Raw genomic sequence first — 23,011 nt, 5'->3', positions numbered from 1 at the left:
TCCGGCGGAATGTAAATGGACGTAATGTGTCGGACGAGTCGCAAAACTCGTACAGCTGCTTGTTGAATTTGTGTTGCAAAGCTGAGAACTTCATCTCTTTCCCAAGTATGGAGCCCAGCTGCTGGAGGCTGTAGTCCTCAAGAGCTTTGGGTGGCATGCCCGTGACGGTCGGCTCCACACCTGGCTTGGGTTGAGCGTCTTCACCTTTGGATCTAGATGCATTCCAAACAGGGAAACATCAACCACAAAGTTCAGTGAAGTTGAAAACACGTACTTTTCATATGCCACGCGCCTGGCTTCCATCCGGTACTCGTTGATCAAGGCAGAGTTCTTTGCTGCTTCTTCAGACTCGTTAAACATTGGAATCAGACTCACAGCCAAAGGGGGAACTGGCGTTTTCTTTTTCGTCTTCTCGTGCTTGGGAGGAGTCCAAGTCTCACGCAAGAAATAATCTCCCACTCTGCGCGGTTCCTGTTGGAAAACACTTCAAAAGGCAGCACCAAAATCGAAAACAATCACCTGCTTCGCTTCAGCCGCTGCTCGGACTTGGAAAGCTCGCTCTGGAGAATGTTGGAACCATTTGAGCCGCGGGCTTCACTAGCAGAAAAGCTGGTAGCACACCATCGTTCCCCATTCCATTGGCATCCTTTGATTCTCAGCGGGAGAACCACATGATTCCCTTCGTCCTCAACAACGTCAAACAACGTCGGTTTCGTCGTTTCCTGGTAGCCTCCTTTGTAGACTCTATAACACTTTGGCAGCAGCGATCTATCTCGTACTAAATCCGGGACACCTGAAACACAAAGATGAAAACGAAAGAAGTCGATATCAACCTCCGCTTAAGTATACCAACAGGGCGATACGGAACAAATCGCGGAGAAAGCAATCCAATCCCATCCACGCTCTCCAGTTGCATTTCGATCCCAGGCTTGGACCAAGGATCTATGGCGCGCTGTGGCAACTTCCATCCTCCAAACTTTGGAACAGACCTCGCTCTACAGGAATCCCGGCTCGTCACCCTCCTCGCCTCCGCCATGCCAAACCACTTCGGCCGAAGTGCCACCTCAGCCCTCCTAACGCTAGATTCAATCCACGTAGCGAGTGACGTGGCGCTGCCATAGCTCCGGCTGTGGAGGCGAGAGCCACTCCATGTGCTTCGCTGCTCTAGCCCCATTTTCCCGCAACCTCGAGAGCTTTTCTTCATCGATCGATTCCAGAATGGTCTTGGTCTGGTGGAGTTGGTCGCTCATTCCGAAGTTGGCTGAGATTTGACATTTTCTGGGATCAGATTTATTTGAGGTGGTGCTGCTACAAAGCTTTGCTTCCACAATGGTTCATTGTGCCTGGCTTGGTGCGACTTGTCACACAAAGACATTTTTGATGACTCGGAGACCCCAAATGCAGCTCCATGGCTGAACGTCTTTCGGCCTTTTGGATCTTAGGCGATTAGGAGAAGCGACGAAGCTGAATGATGGAGCTTCGCACAGGAACAGGGCTTCTCACTTGTTAGCCTTCGTCTCAATCGTAAAGAAAATTTACGACCAGGCCATTGCTAAATACTCCATCAACCCATTCTTAGTCCTTTTTTGCCTTAACGGTGACCATTCCCGGCGGGTGTTCTTTCGATTTCCCTCTTGGATTCTTAGTTGATCTCGGTTTCTTGATCTTGTTCCTTGCCCGATTCCTTAGTTGCTTCAGGTACAGAGAGATTTTCTTTGTCATCTTTGGTACACCTTTGGTCGGCAACAAGTGCAAGCCCCAAGGCATCCAAGTGGGTTCTGCAAACTGCGCAGAAACTATTCAAGCCAGGATAGCCTTCTGTCATCGATCGTCAAGCAGACCAAATGAACCTTTGGAGAACAGCCCGTTGTGGTGGACTCACACTAGATAATGCGGATATGGATGTGGGCACAGAAGATGATGCTGGGGATGTTGAGGATCTGGATGATGAAACTCTACAGGCTAATGATCCAGAAGGCAACATAGTAGCAACTGCTGTTTTGAGCAAAGATTTTCATTATCCAAGCAAGTTTTCCCAAGATGACGAGACTAGTGGAGAAGGTCAGCAAATCAGGACGATGGATTAGATTAAGTTAAAATAAGACAGGCAATAAAACAAACTAGATTTTAGGGACTAATGAGGGGTTTTATGTTCTAGCTAGCTTTCTAGCCTGCATTCTAGGGTTTTAGCAAGAAATCAAACGATCGAGCGAGCGATCATGGCAGAGGATGTGCTTGCGGCGTTCCTGCGAGGGAGGAGTCCTGTCGCGCATCTCATCGACTCCTTCGACGATTTCTGTGAGGCGCTGCCGTCGCTCTTCCAGCAGACGGAGGAGATTTCGGTGGAGAAGGAGGGCAGCACGGCGTCCATCAAGCTCCTGAATGCGTCTCTCCGGCCGCCCGTGGTGAAATATCCCTGGGAGGCGCGCCTCGGGGATCAGAGCTATTCGGCAAGATTGTTCGCGGACATCCATGTCAGGGTGAGAAAGAAGGGCTTTGATGATATACATTTCGTTGCCTGTGAAGCTAGAGAGGAGTGTGTTTGATTCTTCTTTTGCTTGACTGAGGTTTCTTTCTTTTCTTCTCAGCTCTCTAACGAGAAGATCGACGAGTCCTTCCGAAATGACGAAGTTTTTGTCGGAGAGATTCCGTGTATGATCGGCTCCGAGCTCTCAAACGCCCATGCCGATGGAAAAATCGATTGTCCTCTTGATCCTGGAGCCTACTTCATCGTCGAGGGAGCTGAGAAGGTTTGGGCTTTCCACCTCTTGGTTTGCTGGAATGACTTTCTACAACTTTCCAGGTTGTGGTGCCTCAAGACTCGAACTTTGGGGCGAGATGCTCCATCTCTCGGAAGGGCTGCTGGAAGAGCTACGTTGTTTATCCCAACAAAGGCTTGTCTTTCCGGAACACTTTCACGAGAGTTCTTCTCAAGGAGGATAAAGGAATCATCAACCTGGAGTTGTCTATCACGGGAGCCGATCCAGTCCCGATCGTCGTAGCGCTTCGTGCTCTGGGATTGGCGACGGACAAGAGTGTCCTGGACGTGATGCACGCCACAAATGATCCCGAGCTCGCCAACATGATTCTGCCTTCGTTGCGCGAGGCCGCCGACCAGGTTTCTGACTTCTTCGGGGACGAAGACGTCAATCACCGGGATTGTGCCGCCAACCAGGAGTTCTTAGCTTCCAAGTCCAGGAAGCTCAAAGGAAGTTTTGTCGAGGCTCTGTTTCCCGCTCTCGATTCTCCCAAGAGCAAGGTGATATACCTCGGCTACATGGTGGAGTTCCTTTGCACATCGTATCTTGGTCGCCGGCAGCCTCGAAAGAACAGCCTCGTCAACAAAAGGATCCTGGGCGTGAACGAGCTTCTGGCGCTACTGCTGACCAAGGCTATGACTCGTTTCATGAGGGAGACTTGCAAGAAAATGCTGCTGATGAAGAGCGTCACCGACGGGATCTTCAACGATAAGATCGTCACTTGTGACTTTAGAGACGCGTTCAAGAGGGGAGTTTGGGCTCAGCCACAGACGTATGGCAGCGGGGTGGTGGAAGCGCTAAAACGGCAAAACGTCACTTGTACACTGGCTCATCTCCGGCACGTAAGAACTCCATCTCAGTACTCGGGCAAAGTTAATGACAGCAGATACCCGTAAGTGAAACTCTTTGTGTCAATCATGCTATAACTCTTTTCTTTCTGCAGAAACAAGTCTCACACTGGAAGGTTCTGCCCGGTCGAAACTCCTGAAGGGGAAAATTGTGGCCACCTCAAGACACTGGCGCTGTTTGCGATGATTTCTTCTCATCGCGATGAAACCGATGTGCTCGACAACCTCAGCGGCTACTTACAAGATGTCGATGAAGTTCCCCTCCAGCAGCTCCATGTCTTTGACAAGGTATTTCTCAATGGACGCTTGCTCGGGCTGTCAACACGGGATGAAGCTAAGGCTGCTGTCCTGCACCTTCGCAACAGGCGACGCCGAGGTGCTATCCATTCGGAGGTACGAGTTTTGACGTTTCCGGCTTTTGTAAAGCTGAAGAGATTATTTTCTTCTCAGGTGGAGATAGCACCAAACAAGCATGGCGAGCTGCAAATCTTTACTGACGGAGGGCGAGTTTTGAGGCCTGTCTTCATCGTGGAAAACAACGAGTGGCTACTGACAGACGACAATGTGTCTGAGCTCCATGGACTGAACAACGGGGAGGAAAAGGTCCGCTTTTTGCTCCAGGAAGGACTGGTGGAGCTGCTGGGGCCCGAGGAAGAAGAGCAATGCGTGATAGCTTCAAGGTACAGCGATCTGAGATCAGGGATTCGCTACACACACATGGAGCTGCATCCGGCAGCGATGCTGTCCATAACAGCGTCCACCATTCCGTTCGCTCAGCACAACCTCAGCACCCGCGTCACCTACCAAGCTCAGAAACACTCGAAGCATGCAATCGGATACTACTCGTGCAACCCGAGCAAACGCTTCGACACGACGTCGGACAGCCTTTTCTATCCGCAGAAGCAGCTGGTGTCGACTAGCATGTGTCGGCTTCTCTCACCAAACGACTCCGCGATGATGCGGGGATGGCCGGAGAAGTTGATGCACGGCCAGAGCTGCGTCGTCGCCGTGGCGTGCTACGACGGCTACAACCAGGAGGACTCACTTATCTTCAACCAGGCGGCCATCGACCGTGGTTTATTCCGTTCCATCCACGAGAGGACTCACCGCTACAACATCAATCTGCAGAGCTCCGAGGAGAGCTTTGGAAGGCCTGTGGAGGAGGACGGTTCTCCGCAGCAGCGGTATCAGCACTTGGACGAGGATGGCTTCCCAGAGATCGGTGCGCGTCTCCAGTCGTCGCAGGCAGTGATCGGCAAGACCCGGAAGCTGAAAGAAGGGACAGTGAGCAACAGCAGCATCTTCCTCAAGAACTTCGAGGAGGGGTCCGTGAAAGAGGTGGTGCGGCTCCCGAAAATCGCCCAGGGATCGCACGACGTCAACGTTAAAACCGCGAGCGCGAGTTTTCCGCACGGCGGCGTCAAAGTTAAGATCGCGAGCACGAGAGCTCCGCAGGCTGGCGACAAGTTTAGCAGCATGCACGGGCAGAAGGGCGTGATCGGCTGCTGCTTGAGCCAGGAGGACCTTCCCTTCACTCGCCAGGGGATCGTCCCGGACGTGATCATCAATCCCCACGCCTTCCCGACTCGCCAGACTCTGGGCCAGATGCTCGAGAGCATCGCAGGGAAGGCCGCCGCGATGGGAGTGAGGGTGAATACCACTCCGTTTAGCAGCGCCTCGCCGGATCAACTTGGTGCTGCTCTCCACAGGTAAGTTGTTCTAACTTCTTTTCTTTGGCTTTGTTCTATATCGATGTTCTTGGTTTTGTCAAGGTGTGGCTTCCAAAAGTCTGGGAACGAGCGGTTCTACAGCGGCCTCTATGGCTCCATGATCAAGGCGGAGATCTTCGTCGGCGTTTGCTTCTACCAAAAGCTGATGCAAATGGCGGACGACAAGATCAAGTGGAGGAGGATCGGGCGGCATGACAGCATCACGCGGCAGCCCATCAAGGACCGGCAGAAGTATGGCGGGATCAAGTTCTCGCAGATGGAGCGCAGCAGCCTGGTGGCGCACGGCGCGGCGGCGTCGATCCAGGAGCGGATGTTCCACCTCAGTGATCCCCACCAGGTGGAGGTTTGCACGCGCTGCGACCGCATGGCCAGCATTGGGCGGTCGCGGGCGCCCAGCTGCCGCTTCTGCAAGGACAAGTTCCCGGGCTTCGCGAGGCTGGAGATCCCCTACAGCTGCAAGCTGCTGGTGCAGGAGCTCAACAGCATGGGAATCGACCTCCGCCTCGTCACCGATTCCAGCGCCTCGCTCCGCGGGAGGGAAGACAAGAATTAGGGTTCTTCCGCAAAACGCGCGAAGTTTAGGGCTTTTATACATATTGGTTGAATTAAAGTGGTGGTGTTTCTAATCCTAAAGACGAGCGGTTCCAAAGCATGATCAAACCTTTCAACATCGCGTCAATGATTTGAACAGCCCATGCTATACACTTTAGCGATGGCGATGGCGTCTCCAATTCCTTCAAGCTTGGTCCCCTGGCACACACAAACGATGGGTCAGGGCCAAGCTAACGTTTCGTTTTACCTGGCCTTGTGCGGTTTCGCTGTTGCCACCCCCTTTGCCTTCCAGTGGCTCCAGAGCTTTTCTCAGCCACTCCACTGCAACGATTCTTTTGTTGCTTGGAGGGACTCCCGCGTAGACCAGAGCTTTGCCCGAGGCCACGTCCACGCTAAACAGCATGATCGCAATATCCTGCAAAAGAACCGCGAGTTGGCCGAGAGCTAGTGTTGGAAAAACGCTACTGGTACCTTGGCCATGATCGCCGAGACTGCCTTGCGAATGGCTTTGACATCGAGCCCGACGTCACTTCTCACGACGCAGCAGCTTTGGAGAGCCGATTCAGCACAGCGCAAGGCATCATCCATTGCACGACTCTGGTTGGAGAGCGACGACACCTTGTTAAGCTCCTTGACGCGATCCTGTGAGTGTGTATGGATGAGCACGGGTTTGGAGCATAGAGGTGGTTTGGAGCATAGAGGTGTACGACGTACCTGGAGCTTGTCGAGCTCTCCGCGAAGGATGAGCTTGCGGGTTAGTGGAATCTGTGCTGCGTCCAGTGACGGCTTCAAAGTCACCATTTCCTGAAGCATAAGTAGATTAAAGATGAAGAAGACGCAAGAAAAAGCATTGAAGCATCTATGTACCTTCTCCAGTTGTTCTGAGCTTGTCAGTTTCAACGCGTTAGACACTCGACAAGCGAACTCTTCTCCACGGGCAATCGCGAGTTTTGCGAGTGCTCCAGTGAGAGCCACAGCCTGTCTAGCCCCGTTGGAAGTGCTTTCCTCTGTCACAATGGTGAAGTCACCAGCTTCCCTGGTGTTACTTAAATGTGTGCCTGGAAATTTCGTATAAGAAACACAAAACGTTTTCCTATAAGAAACTTACCTCCACACAATTCTGTGGAAAATGGTTCGGGAAAAGGAGCTAAGAGCTGGTCTTCCACAGCCAACCCGACTGAAACCACACGCACCGGGTCGGGATATATCTAAAGTGCGAGTGCCTACAGATAAAAGAAATGACGAAGAAATGTAATACCTCTCCAGGCACAGTACGTAAGCCTTTAATCCGATTCGCCTCTTCAAGGCTCACTTCTTTGGTATAAATTTGAAGCTCCCTCCGAATCTGGTTCACAACAAGTCTCTCTATCTCCTCAAGCTCTCGGAGCTCCAGTTTTGCACCTGGATAAAATTATGAGAGATCGATCCGCAAGGACTAGTCAAATACCATGTCTGAAACCAAATCTCAGCTTGTCCGGTGCAACCAAAGAGCTTGTCTGCTCAACATGGTTTCCGAGAACTTTCTACAGAAACAGCAAAAAGGAAAAAAGTGAAGTCACAACCAGCAGCGCGACGAACACGATCGGGCTTCACCCTACCCTCAATGCCGAGCTCAACAAGTGAGTACCAGTGTGGTTTGCGGCGAGCTTTGAACGATTTGCGTATTCCACCTGCATTAGCCGTTTCGTGGAGAAAATGTTTGAAACTTACATGTAGGCGACGTACCTTCGCAACGACCACGTCTCCAACGGAAACACTTCCTTTCGGAATTCCTACATGCAGAACGTATCCTCCAAAGCACCTGACGTCTGTCACCTGTAAAAGGAAGCCGCAAGCCTCTATGGTGCCTATATCGTGCATCTGTCAATACAATGCGTTTTTGTATTGGAAACAAAATGCGAAATCACGCAACGTACCTGACCTCCTTGCTCGGAATAAAAGCTGGTTGATTCAAGCACTAGCCCCACGATGGAGTTGTCATCCACGCTGGCGTTAAAAGTGTCTGTGAAGCTGTTACAGCCGAATATTGCTGCAACTCTAGTTTCGTGGTCTTGGTGCCAGACGTATTTGTTGCTGTCGCTAGTTGGAGCGACGCCGCTGGTTCTAAGCTGTGATATTTGAGCCGCTTCCAGAGACATGTCCACGCCTCGCGCCTGCATTGTAGAGGGATTTCTTTCGTACATGGATCTTGAACACATGAAACTTACTTTGCTACGAGCATCACGGGATTTGCGCTTTGCATCTTCCAGTGCTCGATTAAAACCGTCCTCGTCCACTTGAAAGTCATACTGCTCCCGAGCCATTAGCTGCAGAGCATGGATGTTCAGAGATCTAGAGACTAATAAAAACAATCTGTAAACTTACCTGAGTGAGATCGAGAGGAAAGCCATACGTATCCCAAAGTAGAAACGCAACTTGCCCGCTTAACAGGCAATCCTTCACTTCAGCGGCGGCCTTGTGGAACCTCTCAACCCCCTATAAATGAGCACATAAATCTCGTCACTTCTTATGGCCTGAAAAATACGATCACCTTTGTTAAAGTCTTGGTGAAGCTCGCTTCCTCCTCGGCAAGTATTTTCTTGACCGTGTCCTTTGCCCCGTTCAGCGCTGGGTATGCTTCACCCATGGTTGTTACAACAACATCCACCAGGCTGGATAGCAAACAGAAAACAAATGTCAGTGAGAAACGAGAAACTTAAGAGAGAGAAAAACCCACCCGTTGAAGAATCCATGCTTAGCCTTCATAATATCCACACCATATCGCACGGCTCGTCTAAGGATCCGTCGGAGTACGTATCCCGCTCCCTCACTGCCTGCTTGGCGAAAAATGAAAACAAGAAGCAGCGCAAAAACCATTGCCTACCTGGTCGGCAGCCGTCAGTAATGGCGAAGGTTAGCGTCCGCGCATGGTCCGCTAGGACACGGTAGGCCGTGTCCACTAAATCAACGTCGTCATCTCCCATTCTTCCTAAATAAGGCCCAGCACCAGTAGCCTGGAGGAGCAAAGGAAGTCAGAAGATACAAACACAAGCCCGAAGATCTGTAATTTCACACCACCTTTTGAATGGCATCGAAGATCGGAGCAAACAAATCCGTGTCGTAGTTACTCGACTTATTTTGCAAGACGGACACGAGACGCTCCAGGCCCATGCCGGTGTCAACGTTTCGGGTGGACAAAGGAGTGAGCTTACCGTCTGTCTCTCTGTTAAACTGCATTTAATCACAGGAATCATAAGCTTAGAAAACACTAGTTGAATCGATCACAGTACCTGCATAAACACAAGATTCCAGAGCTCGATGCAGGTTGGATCGTCCATGTTGACATACGCAGACCCGTCTCGCCCACCAAGCCTGTCGTAATGGATCTCGCTGCAGGGGCCGCAGGGGCCGGTCTCTCCCATCTCCCAGAAGTTATCCTGCGAAAGGCGATGACAAACACATTTCTTTTTACAAACAGTAATCGTCTACAAAACCAACCTTGCAGCCGAACGGAAGAACTCGTTGTGGTGGCAGAAACTTGAGCCAGATATCTCTGGCTTCAGTATCTGGTGAAAGGCCAAGGCTATCATCCCCACCAAAGTAAGTCGCGAAGAGACGATCTTTAGACAGCTTATACACCTTGCCAAAGACGAAAACGAATCAGCATGAAGAAAAGATGGAAGAAAGTGTATACCTGTGTGAGAAGCTCCCATGCCCAGGCTATGGCTTCCTCCTTGAAGTAGTCCCCAAAGGACCAGCTCCCCAGCATCTCGAAAAAGGTGTGGTGGTATGTGTCCTTGCCAACATCCTCAAGATCGTTGTGCTTCCCACCAGCGCGAATGCACTTCTGGCTGTTGCAAGCGCGCATGATCGTCTTTCTTGCGTTGTGGTTCCCGTTTTCCAGCAACAGGCGCTTGAACTGGACAACACCTGGAAGAACAAATTCAAGCCATATCTAGAGGTATCCCGACTTACCGGAGTTTGTGAAGAGGAGCGTAGGGTCATCCAGGGGGATGAGCGAGCTGGATGCTATCTCCTGGTGCTCCCTATCCTCGAAATACTTCACGAACGTCCTCCTCACCTGGGAAGACGACCACTCCTCCATTGCCAACAAAGCCCTAAACCCTAGTCCTGTTTCGCGCTCGTTTAACTTTTTAGAATATTCTAAATGGCGCCAAGTTTCCGAGCTACTCATATCTTCGACCCGGGCGCAAGACAAGATCTATTCTATGGACCCAAACTATATAATCAATACTGAGGACACAGGAAGGATTATATTTGTAGACAGGGGCGATGTTTCTCCAAGGTCTGAAGCTCGAGTTAGTGGTAGCTAGCGAGACAAGTTCTGGACCGAATACCAAGTCTGTAACGCCCTGGAAGTTCGAGAACATACAGAGGAGAGCTTCGTACTTTGTGGCTTGCTTCGCCATGGCTTGTTCTGCCTTGAATCCACCCACCCGTCTGGAATGACTACACTTTTCTTCTAGATTGACGCGAGGAGATAATCTCTAGGATTGTGCAAATAAGCTCTAGATCAGGGAGAGAGGAAAACAAAGAGGCTAACCTTATAATACACATGATGTTCTCTATGACCATCGAGGCCACTGGTGATGTTTTCTCTGGGAAGATTTCCCGACATTCCCAAGCAGCGTCAATGTACAACGGCTGAAGAAAAACCAGCCTCCACTGGAGCGCGTTCACCACCTTTCCGCCCTCCCTCAACTTGGAGTGGCAGCCAGCACCCCTAGCAATTTCCAGCAATTTCCACCCTTGCTTCGTACTCTTCATCTGGAAGGCTTGGAAGTTGACGTGCTCAGACTGCAGTGCTTCAGCCTGACGGAGCGAACCAGGACTAGATTCGGGAGGGGAAGAGCGCGAAGATTGCTATCTCCTGATCTTGACGATGTCTCGACAGGTACGACTTCCATTACCCGCATGCGCCAGCTTTCCCAACCCCGTTCTGTGCTCCCATGGCAGTAAAGTCTACTGTCTACAGTCTTGTGTCAGCGAGCGGGGGTGAAGTTGCGGAGATCATCCCCAGAGTAGACATGCGATGCCCATTCTCGTTGGCTCTGGCCACCTTCGAACCCATCCACGATCCGGGTCTCCACCAGCGTGATCGCTTGCAAGCTGATCACCAAGACAATGTCTTTCCCGTCCTCGAGCATTGATGCCAGCCTGCTGCTCGCTTTGCGATTCACCTCCGGTGGCAGCGTGATCCCGAGCTCGTGATACGTCTAGTTGCAAGCAAACTTATGTCAGCGCACACCCAAACGTATATGGTGATCATCGGAAGCTCGAATCGTAAAGCCGAGGCCGAAGGAGTGAATCTCCTCGTTGCTACTCCTGGAAGGCTCCTGGATCATCTCAGGAGCACTGCTGACAGTGGACTTGGAGGATGGATCTATCACAACTTGAAGGTGATTCTTTTATACATGGTTTGAAGTTTCTATTCCTTTGCGCAGTGTTTTCATCAGTACTTGATGATCGACGAAGCGGACCGGCTGCTTGAGATCGGATTTGAGGAGGAAATGAGGCAATGTGTGAAGTCTAAAAAAATTCAGGCAGTTCTAGTTCTCCTACCTGATTGGATGCGACCTCGATATAGACTGGATCCTTGAGCGTCAGTTTTGCACGATCTTCCACCTATTAATCACCGAAAACGCGTATAAGGAGAAACCTGCGGTAAGCATAGCAAATGTTTTGTAAGCGATGCGAATCCTTTTCCATGCCTGAACAGATTGCCAGGCTTGGAGGCAGCATAAGGAGAAGCGAAAAAATTTTAAGCTCGCCTTCTTTGTTTGAGTTGCAGAAAACAGCACAGTTTGTCGATCTGCCTTATGCAGCAACATAACCAGCAAAACTCTGTCAGGTTTGAGCTGATTGTGGATTTAGTCTACTGTATAAGGCCTGGAGCAAGGCTACTGTGTGGTGCCCACCGAGAAGCGGCTCTTGCTTCTCATCACATTCCTGTAGAAGAACAAGAAAAAGAAGGTGAAAAGCAAAGAAAACAGACATCTCTAGTTGCTCGGAACTTAAGAACAAGCGTTCCAGGTGATGGTCTTCTTCTCTTTTTGTAAGTCCATCAAGTTCCACTTCGAACTGTTTCGCCTGTTAAACTTGGAGTGCCTGAGTATTCACGGGAAGATGAAGCAGTCGACGAGGTTTACGTAGTTTTGTGCAGCGGAATCTGGGCTCCTCCTCTGTACCGATGTTGTGGCCCGAGTTCTGGACATTCCTGCAGCATTGTTTTTGCAATATGTTATGGAAGAGTGGGATTGTGGCAATGGTTTTCTGAGTTCTTGCACCGGCAGGATTATCCAGTACGACCAGCCTTCTGATCCTAAGGTTGGCCTATTTTCCTTGTTTTTGCTGATGAAAGCTTGCCTTCTTTCTTCACAGGTATATTCACCGAGTTGGTCGGACCGCTCGCGGAGAGGATGCCCGTTGCCAGGCTGTATTGTTTCTGCTGCCCCAGGAGCTTGATTTCCTTCGTGACCTTAACGTATGGCTTTTCTTTCCTCTATATTTCTTGCCTTGCCAGTTTTGATCTATTCCATCTGCTTAAAGTTCCCATGGAACTTCGAAGTTGCTCAACATTCATGTCCAATCTGCTTGTTCCTTTTTCATCCGCTTTCCATTCTTGTTCTCACTGTTTTGCAGGAAACTCAGCTACTCGAGGTCCAAACCATGCGTCGCTTGGCTGCAGACGCTTTCAAGTCTTACCACGCCCATACGCTCAAAAGTGTCTTCGACGTCCACAAACTCGATTATCAGGTTCTCTCTCGTTTCCATTTGCCAAGAGCTCTTGTTCAATGAACTGCTGGGTCTTGGAGGCTCTTGCAGCGTCGTTTTACCTCAAATCTATCCCACCCGGCTGCTCGATCATTCACAGCAACGCAGCCAAGCACAGAAAGGCGGGCGGGAAGAGAAGCGTCGTCGGCACACGCTTTCAGCGTCAAAAATCCTTATGAAAAACGAGGCTAGAGGCAATTCTCGAGGATTTGAGAGCAACAATTGAGCACAGAATTTAGGGTATCAAAAAGGCGGTGGGTTGGTCGAGGAGAAATGGAAGCTGCGTGTGTGCAAGGCGCGCAAAAGTGGTGGGCTTTCTCAGCAGGCATGACTGCGGAGGAGGCGCTGGGTCATATCTCGAGGGAGACAGAAACGAGCGCTGATCTACTGTTGCTGGAATCCAAGGCAGGGGAGGCAATTCTGCCGGACTCCAAGCTTGCTGCCGGTGTCGATTACAGCGTTCGGGTTAGGACCGAGTCACTTCCAAAGAGACGGTTTGTAGCTGGGCATGCAGTCGATCCCGAGTCGCATTACTATATCACCCCGGACGTGGACGACCTGGTATCCGACCTGGCGCAGGGCAAGAACTGCGCGTTGTGTGGCCCTCGACAGAGTGGAAAGTCGACAATGGTGCTGGCAGCTCGGAGGGAGCTCATGTTAACGTCCAAAGCGACTGTGGTCTACCTAGATGGACTGGAGGGTGCGAGGATGAGTTGGAGCAGCCATGACTTTTGGGGCTATATCTGCGACAGCCTCACCTTGAAGTGTCCTGCTCTCTTCCCCAAGCAGCAGGTGCCATGTACATCTCTCGTCTTCAAGTCGCTCTTCACAAGGAGCAAGCTGCCGACGCTGGTGACTGTCGTCCTCGACGAGGCAGATTCTCTGCTGGACATATCGTCGGACATCGTGGACGAGTTCTTTGCCACCATCAGAAGCATCAAGAGCGACAAGGATGCGTACAACTTGCATGGCTTTCTGCTTGTTGGGGTGGAGACTGTAAAGGATCTTCTTGAAGCACGATACAACAAGCGTGTTCCAGATGCAGTAAGGACAGACACGCATATGCCAAGTTCTACTCCAAGTCGGCTGACTCCCTTTCCGCACGACCATGTCTTGGCATCCTCAAGGTTCACTCTGGAACATGTGAGGGAACTGTTACACCAAGCAGCAGCGGATCGTCCAAGTGTGGCCATCGAGGTGGAGAGCATTGCAGTGTCGATAATACAGTGGACTGGTGGTCACAAGGGGCTTACAGGCACTTGCCTGGCTTACCTTGTTCAGGAGGAGCTCTGGACGTTCAGACGCTGGCTCCGGCGAGCAGAGTCGTATCGTTTGGGAACTTACATATTCGGACAGGCTACGTACAACAGGATTCTTGCTTTCATTCGGAAACAGGAGCAAGATGCCGAGGCATGTAAGCTGCTGACCCGGTACCTGGAAACTCCTGGTCTATATTGCGGACCCGAGACGCTGGTGCAACTACGCGATTTTATTGCACACGGGGTGCTCGCAGCATCTGTGATTACAGCTGATGATGAGGAAACTGAGGCAGGAAGGTATTATGTAGGCATTTCAACGCCTCTTCTTCGGACTGCTATGCTCCGTAGATGCACCGTCTTCTGCGACGACGTGGATGCACCTCCTTGTGCTACTCGACTGGACCGCGTGTGGCTCCTTCTTCAGGCTATCAAGACTCTGGACGGAGAAGTTATGTGTAGGCCCGAGAGCTTAAGAGCTAGAGGAGCAGGTCCGTCCAAATACGCGCAACAGTTCCTCTTCCTGTGCAGGATGAAGGCCATCCTGAAACGTGCTTATCCTTGCATTCCAGTGACAATTCTACCTGAAGTCAAGGAGGAGATTGTGCCAGATCAGAGGTGGTCTGAGTTGCTTGTGACTCTCTATTTTGCGACGGTCCCAACTCCAAGTTTGCAGTGGAGCTTGTTGCGAACGGTACCATGAGACAGATAACGGAGCACGTGACGAGGGCGCTTCTTTACCATGATCAGCATTCAGCACAGGTTTTCATCATCAACTTCTGCATGGACAGGCCTAATGAACAACAGCATACTGTGGTTCCTGTTAGTGACTCGGTCGTTTTTATGTCCGTCAACTTTCGTCCCAGCGAGCGCATAGCAAGTGTCACCGTAACTGGCCAAAGAGGAGAGGAGGTGGTGCGCCTCAAGAATTGGAGAGGACGTATCTCGTTTAATGATAGATAGATAGGAGAGCTGGAAGTGTACTTTTCACTTCCAAATTTGACTTCTGGTTACTTGTGGAAAATACAAAAATCATCCTTCTATATTTAAAAGAGCAAGGGTGACATATTCAATCAAGATTCTTTTCAAGCTTAATGGTGGAGATTAAAAACACGTGGCAAAAAAAACAGTTGAGGGTTTTTTTATAGGGTAAACCTCAATGCATTTTTCCAGGAGAGCTTATCACCGTGGCTGCACACCATGAGGTTCGCTGCATGATTGCATTGGTCCTTACATTATATACCTTGTGCTCATGAATCTTTCCTTTACTGTCTTGGAACTAGACAACCAGTTCTGTGCGGATTGCAGCTTGTAGGGTCCCCAATGGGCGTAAGTCATTTTCATTTCCATCTTGCTGCATCTTCTATTGTTTCTCCAGCTCTACAAACATGGAGTTATAATTTGTGACAAATGCTGGGAGCTTCTGTATCAAAGGTAAATGAAAATAAACTCTCTTCCCAAGTTTATGTCCTTTTTCAACAGTTTATGTCCATAAATTCCAAGTGGAACGTCATCATCTTTTTTTTGGTTGCAGTATGCATTCTCTATTATCACCAGGATTGTTATCCTCGAATTGGTAGGCTTTGGTGATGGTTTAACGTCTTGGTAGGTTGGTCCTAGTTCTTTCTTTTCCCTCTGAGTTGAGAATGCTCTTTTTTTGCAGTGTATCTATGTGTCTCAGAGCATATTGGCAGGATTGGAGTAAAGGTTAAGCTCATCGACTCGGAATTTCCTTTGGTTAAAGGTAAAGTTTTCCATGCAATGCTTTTTCTTTTATTCTTCTTTTTTTTGCTAGAAGGTCTGTCCACCGATCTTTGTTTTTCAGGAGTGGATCTTTGATACCTTAGCAAATGGAGAGAAGCACGACTAAATTTCAGACATTTATCTTGCAACCAGACAACCAATTCTGTGCGGATTGCAGCTTGTAGGGTCCCCAATGGGCATAAGTCATTTTCATTTCCATCTTGCTGCATCTTCTGTTGTTTCTCCAGCTCTAAAAACATGGAGTTATAATTTGTGACAAATGCTATGCTGTTCATTGAAGCATGGGAGCTTCTGTATCAAAGGTAAATGTAAATAATCTCTCTTCCCAATTTTATGTCCTTTTTCAACAGTTTATGTCCATAAATTCCAACAACTGGACAGACGAAGGGGTTGAGCTTATGCTGTTTATTGGTGGCAATGCAGCTGCAAATGCTGCATACGAGGCCTTTGTTCCGAAATCCTGGCAAAAGACCCATGCCGGAATCATCCAATCAAGAGCAATTAGAATTTGTAAGGTTCAAGAGATGCGAAACTGTTTTCTATATTTATTTTTCAACAATCAATGTTTTCTCAGAAGCAAGTATGAAAGACAAGAATTCGTAAAACCATCTATGCGTTTGGCTTCCTCTTGTCGAGAATTGACATTATTTCAAGGCAAGAAGATTCTTCTGCTCTGGTTTGTTTAATGCTTCAATTCTAGAGGTAAAAATTTTAACTGCAAGGTCTGCAAGGATTTGTTGGATTGATTCGAGTGCGTCTAATAAAAGCCATAAACCTTACAGTGAGGGACTTCATGATTGGTGACCCTTATGTTGTTCTCACCCTAGTAAACCAGGTATGTGTCGAGAAGATATATGTACAGCTCAAGCAAGCTGAGGAAGATTTGCGAAGCACAAAGGCAAAACATGAAGACTTTCAGAAGCAAGTTGTAAGAATCTCATGAGAACTGAGTTTTACAACCATACACGTTTTATCATCCCTTTACTAAACCGGCCATAGTCTATTGTTTAGCAAAGTTAATGTTATAAGCCTCATTATAATAAGAATCAAGCATTGTCTACCTACTACCTTCTAAATCTCCTCAAAATCTGTGCATACTTGCACACATCTTGGATAGGAGAAATCCCAACACATTGCAATGCAGTCCTGGCATGCTGCAAATTCGGAGAGCCAAGTGCTGAATTTCCTACAAAATAAAGAGTAGGATCTTGAAAGGCTTCTTGAATGTTCTTTCCTTGCTGCTCTACGGTTATCTAGCATGTTAGGTGAAAGTCTGTAAGAATTCACCAGCAATCGTCCAGTCTTGAGCATGTTGCTACCAACTCTAAAGCCATGTACAGTTGACCAGCTTCTAGCATTGTATGAGCACTGGGTCATGGTGCAAGGATTTATCTGGGGAATCAACTCCTTCAATAATGGGGTGTGAACTCGGCAATGTAAACTTGGCTTTCCATCATCTGAAACTAATTGAAAATCCAATCTTTTCAGGTGCTTGCATCCCGAGTTTGCATACAGATGAATGCTTCACAAACAAACAAAAGCCCATAGAATGATCTAATCATAGTTCACAATGCCGCTCAACCGTTATTTAAAGGTGAGAGAACTTGGACAGAGCATGACTTCATAACTTTTTAATAATGAGTGAGCTCTTGAGCTTTGCAGGTACATCACGGCTAAAGAACACATGCAATCCGTGCTGCAGCACAACCTGGCTTGCTGAATAATATCTTATTGCCCAATGTAACAAAGGAAAATGATTTAAGATATTTGTGACAAAGTAAAGTATTGCAAGATAAAAGTTGGTTAGGGTTATCTTTATAGTTACATGGTTTCAGAACGAAATGACTTCCTCTTTGGAAAATGGTGAGAGCCAGGAAACACGCAGGTTGCATTTACATCATTGAGAATCCCTCGGAAAGAAGTTTCAGGTGAGATTTACAGCCCAGATGCCTATTATAAATTTGAAATGCTTTACAAAGGTGTGTAAAATGATTCCTGTAGATTATAAAAGCAGAGAAGAAGTGGGACTAGAAGAGATTACAAAAGAGCAAAGCAAAAAGGGTAAGAGGTATCCAAACAAAAATTAATAATAAAAAGTTTCCTACTTGTAACATTTCCTTTTAGACATGGTAAATGAGACCCTAAGAAATGGTTCTTGTGACATGGAAGTTGACAACAAAGGTAGTGAAATTTATATTTAAAACTAAAGCTGCCATGGAAATTACATGTTTTTGTCCCGTGCCTGCCTTTTGTGCAAATGCAAGACAATAGTCCCTTGGACGATTGCTGCGTTAGAGTTCATGCAGTCCTCAAGGACCAAGCTCAGCACTACCTCTAACGGAAGCAGCTCACTCTACACCATCTTGTCAAGTTTGCTGCAGACTGAACATTGTCTTCCTCAGTCAAGCTGATTTCTTCCAGTTCTTCATGCCAAACAATGGTATGGCACTCTTAAGTTTGAGGTAAAAAGCTTTCACATATTGTTTGTAGCCAAACTGAATGCATTTTCATGTGCAATGGCTCAGTGACAACAAGCTGGATCCCATTCTAGAGTCACTGGCCAAGCTACGTTGGTTGACTTGCATAGGCTTAACCTCAGCGAGTCCATCTATCCACTGGCAAGTTCTCAGTGTTGAGAATAGTGAGCCAAGTGGCAGTGACTGAAGAGGTGAGTTTTCTATTTTTGATGCTTTTAGCTCCCCGGCAAACATCTGTATTCTCTTTTCTTCTTCTCTAGATTACTGACAACCTTGCTTGGAATGTATTACAGTCATACACATTGGAGATTAAGTTTCTTGAAGCTCTCTGATAATTCAAACAAAAGCCAAGCACTGCCACCGTCAAGCATACATGACAATTGGCTTCAAGAAGATGATGGCTAAGTTTATGAGTTTTGCAGTTGTCAATTTTGCAGCTGTTCTTGGCTCTTCTGTATCTGCCAAGTGAGTATTTCCGAGCTATGACTCGATTTCTGATGTTGAAGCATGTGAAGCTTTTATGCAGTTTTGGTCAGAGTCTAGAACAATGCACTGGATCTTTGCACGGAAACATGGGGAACATTCTAAATAACCCAGCACTTGAGGTGATATGCTCATTAACGTTTGTGATTTTTTTATCTCGAGGCATCTTTTTTTAGGCACTTCGAGCATTGACTTACACGGGAACTTTCATTGGTGGGGGCAACAATTCTAGCAAAGAAGGCTCTGGAAGAAGCTTATATTACGAAGCAGATGATCTGTTTTCAGACCTCTTGAAAGATGAAAATGAAGGCTTAGCATTAACAAGAAGTGACTATATCGCTTTTAAGGTTACAAAGGTCCATCTTGCAGGAACATCATTGGTTGTATCCTGGAATGAAGGCTACATTGGAAGTAGCAATGGGGTACATGCTCTAAAATTTATCCCGCAGCTTTTGCAAGTCTATTTCGACGTTGCATTGCAAGATATGAGCGATTGTAAGTTCCAAACCTTTGCATTTAATCCGCTGCTCTTTGTATGTTTAGCACTACTCTGCACTCTTTTACCTATGGTCTTCTTCAGAATCAATGCCATGTTTCCGGATAAGGCATTTTCAATCGAGGTAAGCAAGATTAGTTTACTCATAAGCTGACTCATGTCTTAAATTAGGTCCAACAAACGTGTTCTCAGTTTGTGCACACTTTCTTCAAGAAATCTCCTCAATTCATTGCTCTTTTGAAGGTAAGCGTTTCTTATCTATTTGAAGTTGTTATCCCAAAAGAAGTAAAAACATTGCAGAAGCCCATTACCAGTCAACCTCAAACAAGTGACAGTAAAGTAAGATGGATTTTACAATGTTTGAGTGTTAAACTTCTATTACATTTACTAGACTGAGCTTCCTTTGCAACTATGCTGAGTGGTTGGAGACCATGGGGGTGGTGGTACTTGTTTCAAGGATGGTGTAACAGAGCTCTTTGAAACTCTAGAGTTGGTTCTCTACAAAAACCTCTTCTTATGGTAATCGAAGTTTCTCACTGTTTATGTTGTGTCTAATCTTCACAAACATCCAGGCATAAAACTTCTGCCATCCCGGTCCAGTCCCGGCTGCTATTTTTTGTCATAACTGCCATAGCAAAGCTTGCAACGTGTCATTGAGAGCTCTTGCCTAGAGCTTGAGTGCTAAGGTTTTTTTTTTTTTTTTGTCTTCTCTAAGGAACTTTCTTGAGTTTAAGTTGATGTTCTTGATGAAGGTGGCACAATCAGATCAACTACTCAAAAAGACTGTCTGGAGAAGAATTGAAGATCACCATTGCTGCTTACAACTGAGTCCCTGAAGTGGAGAAGCTGGTGATGAATGCAAAGATGGACCTTGCCTTGCAGCTTATACAGCATGAGAAGCCCAAGAGCTTGCTACATGACTACAAGGCCATGGAGCTGTCCACAAAGTTCGATTTGTTTCTCACATGTCCAAGAAGATTTGGCCCCCGGTCAATCACAACATGGTCAGATGCTACTAACATTTTGGACAAATATTCACAGGTTATACTTCCCACCAAAGGATCAACTACAAGGAAATAAGTTCAAGAAAAACAAAGAGAAAAATCACAAGGATCTGGCTCACCCAGCAATGCACAAATTGAAACAAAAGTTTGGAAATGGTAAGAGCTGGACTTTAATTCTCCTTGAGAGTTTTCAAGAAGATCTGTCCACTAGGATGAATGTTGCAGCAATAAATTCACGTTTTAAACACCACCTACATTTTCCAATGAGAGATAAGATCTTTGAATTCTTCCTCCTTTCCACATTATCTTGAGAGGCTTTAATGGATAATTGCTAGGGAGGCTAATGTTGACCTTATAAAGGGATCCTACGAGATCAAGAAGAATTTCTTCAAAAGTTGAAAATTGAGCTAATAAATTCCATACATGCAAGTAAACCCAAAAGAAAAAGAATGGTCAAGATGGATTGTGAGCCAAGGAAATGGCAATCTCCTTAACCAAGGTTTAACCAAGTTTACATTGCCAAGTTCACACCTCATTGATCAAAGAAGTATATGTATGAATTTGTATATATTAAATGTATCTATAGTTGATTCCCCAGATAAATCCTTGCACCATGACCCAGTGATCATACAAAGATAGAAGCTGGCCAGCTGTATATGGCTTTAGAGTTGGTAGCAGCATGCTCAAGGCTGGATGGTTGCTGGTGAATTCTTGCAGACTTTCACCTAGCATGCTAGGTAACTGTAGAGCAGCAAGGAAAGAACATTCAGGAACTTACTTTATGAGGAGTCAAATAATCCGGAACACCTTCCGCTTGAAGTTCCTTGAGGATCTGAAGAAAGAAACATTTAGACCATGAAAGAATACTAGAGATTCCTTACTGACCCTGCCATCTTGCAAGTTATACATAAAAGATTTTGATTAGAATCCTTTCTATAATTTTAAATTTCTGTAATAACTTCCTATATAGTGATAATAATTGCAACAATATGGGATTTGAGAAACCATCTGCTTATATTACTTTTGTTACCAATAAAAGAAAGGGTATATACAAAGACAATGTTCCATTGTCATAAAAAGTATTTGTGGATATTGATGATCTCCAAGGTATAATTATCAATCTCTACACTAAAATGACATTATGAATTTCAGACAAACAATTTGAAAAATATACATCATCACTACTGGATGATGAAAACAAACAACTAATTCTTTAGGATTCATGTCACCTAGATGTCCTATCTATTCCAGCGGAGCTGGATTCCTTGCTAGTTAATATAAAGGCGCAAAAAGGGTTCTAGGGCTCCGGCTATGGCGGACTTCTGTGCGCTTTGGACGAGGGTAAGCGGGCAGGATGAGCAGCAGGCTCGCAGCGTGCATGGGACTCTCGAGAAACTCTACTCGGATCCGGCTCGAAAGTATCACGGCTTGAATCACATACACGATTGCTTGGCTCGGCTGGCCGATTTCCGCCAGGACGGCAGCTCCGATTTAGCAGCACTCACGGGTGCTCAGCTCGACGAGGTTGCCGTGGCACTCTGGTTCCACGACGCGATCTACGACCCCAAATCGAGCAGCAACGAGGCCGAGAGCGCGGCGCTGTTCGTGGACTTGTCGCGAGGGATGGAGGCGAGCGCGCGGGAGAGGATTGAGAGGATGATCCTGGCGACGGTGGACCACACTGGAGCTGGCGATCAGGCGGAGAGGCTGGTGGTGGACATCGATCTGTCCATCCTGGGACGCGGGAAGGAGGAATACGACGCGTACAAGGAGGGCATCCGGAGCGAGTACTCGTGGGTTCCCGAGAGCGTGTATCGCGAGAAGAGAGCCGGCGTGCTCAAGCGATTTCTGGAGCGAGAGCGCCTCTTCTGGACGGATTTCTTCCACGCCGGGTTTGAGCGAGAGGCGAGAGCGAATCTGGCAAGAGAAATCTTAGAACTTTCGTAGGAGGAAGGCAGGATGGAATGAGATGGATAAGCTCCTTAGAGCTCGTGCATTGGAATCGAAAACGAAGAAAAAACCGGACAAACCATCTCAGCGTTGATCATATCCTTGCTCAAAAGATCCGAGACCGCATATCTTCTCTAAGTACTTGACCTTCACTAAGTTCCAATTGTAAAAGTCCAATCCACAACGCGGGAAATTCTTGAGCCGAATTGCTGAGAATCCCGAAAAACAGCGACTGTCTATCCATGAGACTGGAGGAGCCGAGCGAGGTTCGCGCGCGCTTGGCACAAGATGCGTGATCGGAACACCAAGCTCCACCCTCAAAGATTGTGCAATCTCTCAAATAAAAAAAAAGTCGACCCCACCTCCAAGAACACCAAGCGGACTAAGAAAGACGATCGATCCAGAACACCGAGAAAGTGTAGTGCTTCCAGATGGGTTCCATCTTCATGATCATCGGCTTGTTATCCAAAAATTCAAACTCATTCGAAATATCAATCACGACATAAGCCTTGAGAGGTCCAGCAGAAAACAGGGGCAATACTGGCCGTTCTGACTGAATCTGGAACATAAAGTGTATTAGTAAAACAAAAAAGAAAATGCATCTAATTACCTCTCAAGATGCGAACGTCTTGTGATCTGTGTACCCTTCCTCATCAGTTCAAAGTACTAGCCAAACTGTGCCAAATAGTAATCAGCGAAGCCTTTGAGACCGGAACAAGGTCCCACATCGGGACATGGCCAGATGCCGGGCTCAAGCAAGAAGGATACTGACCTGCAACAAGTTGCTGTCACAAAAGAAAGAGATCCAAGTCACACACCTGTAGAACTCATTTTTCAGATGGCGCTCGTACGCCTCATCTGCTCGACCCCGTGAAAAGCTGTTTCGTAACGCCTTCGACGAGGAGCACTCCAAAACTT

At 47.5% G+C, this 23,011-nt stretch overlaps 3 protein-coding genes and 1 pseudogene across 3 annotated transcripts; 3 read left to right on the top strand and 1 right to left on the bottom strand.

Moving 5' to 3' along the window:
* The first annotated feature begins 2,198 nt into the window (after nt 1-2,198).
* Nucleotides 2,199-5,963, top strand: LOC9643860 (DNA-directed RNA polymerases IV and V subunit 2). Its single transcript, XM_024688766.1, has 6 exons — nt 2,199-2,480; nt 2,589-2,750; nt 2,804-3,651; nt 3,703-4,000; nt 4,058-5,316; nt 5,380-5,963. The coding sequence occupies exons 1-6, from the start codon at nt 2,220-2,222 to the stop codon at nt 5,888-5,890; spliced, it is 3,339 nt and encodes a 1,112-aa protein (XP_024544534.1). The 5' UTR covers nt 2,199-2,219; the 3' UTR covers nt 5,891-5,963.
* A 110-nt stretch (nt 5,964-6,073) lies between these two features.
* Nucleotides 6,074-10,063, bottom strand: LOC112351254 (alanine--tRNA ligase-like). Its single transcript, XM_024688756.1, has 18 exons — nt 9,844-10,063; nt 9,563-9,798; nt 9,367-9,507; nt 9,159-9,305; nt 8,947-9,099; nt 8,753-8,882; nt 8,606-8,702; nt 8,420-8,540; nt 8,254-8,364; nt 8,097-8,195; nt 7,806-8,042; nt 7,615-7,749; nt 7,488-7,559; nt 7,337-7,412; nt 7,148-7,290; nt 6,998-7,097; nt 6,355-6,947; nt 6,074-6,304 (listed from the first exon to the last, which is right to left on the bottom strand). Exons 1-18 carry the CDS (start codon nt 10,061-10,063, stop codon nt 6,074-6,076), a joined length of 3,042 nt encoding a protein of 1,013 aa, XP_024544524.1.
* Nucleotides 10,064-11,147: 1,084 nt separating this feature from the next.
* On the top strand, nt 11,148-12,889 carry LOC9644178 (annotated as a pseudogene).
* An 8,565-nt stretch (nt 12,890-21,454) lies between these two features.
* On the top strand, nt 21,455-22,090 carry LOC9643859. Its single transcript, XM_002983755.1, has one exon. It carries the CDS (start codon nt 21,455-21,457, stop codon nt 22,088-22,090), a length of 636 nt encoding a protein of 211 aa, XP_002983801.1.
* The last annotated feature ends 921 nt before the right edge of the window (nt 22,091-23,011 follow it).

Source organism: Selaginella moellendorffii, unplaced genomic scaffold (genome assembly GCF_000143415.4).
Source record: "Selaginella moellendorffii unplaced genomic scaffold, v1.0 SELMOscaffold_59, whole genome shotgun sequence".
Taxonomy (NCBI): domain Eukaryota; kingdom Viridiplantae; phylum Streptophyta; class Lycopodiopsida; order Selaginellales; family Selaginellaceae; genus Selaginella; species Selaginella moellendorffii.
This window is presented reverse-complemented; position numbering and strand designations above follow the sequence as displayed.

Coding starts and splice junctions, on each gene's coding strand:
- LOC112351254 (XM_024688756.1), bottom strand. CDS start 10,063: ATGAGTAGCTCGGAAACTTGGCGCCATTTAGAATATTCTAAAAAGTTA. Junction 7,750..7,805: donor ATTCCGAGCAAGGAGGTCAG/GTACGTTGCGTG, acceptor TTGTATTGACAG/ATGCACGATATAGGCACCAT. Junction 6,305..6,354: donor CGATCATGGCCAAGGTACCA/GTAGCGTTTTTC, acceptor GTTCTTTTGCAG/GATATTGCGATCATGCTGTT.
- LOC9643860 (XM_024688766.1), top strand. CDS start 2,220: ATGGCAGAGGATGTGCTTGCGGCGTTCCTGCGAGGGAGGAGTCCTGTC. Junction 2,481..2,588: donor TCGCGGACATCCATGTCAGG/GTGAGAAAGAAG, acceptor TTTTCTTCTCAG/CTCTCTAACGAGAAGATCGA. Junction 2,751..2,803: donor TCGTCGAGGGAGCTGAGAAG/GTTTGGGCTTTC, acceptor ACAACTTTCCAG/GTTGTGGTGCCTCAAGACTC.
- LOC9643859 (XM_002983755.1), top strand. CDS start 21,455: ATGGCGGACTTCTGTGCGCTTTGGACGAGGGTAAGCGGGCAGGATGAG.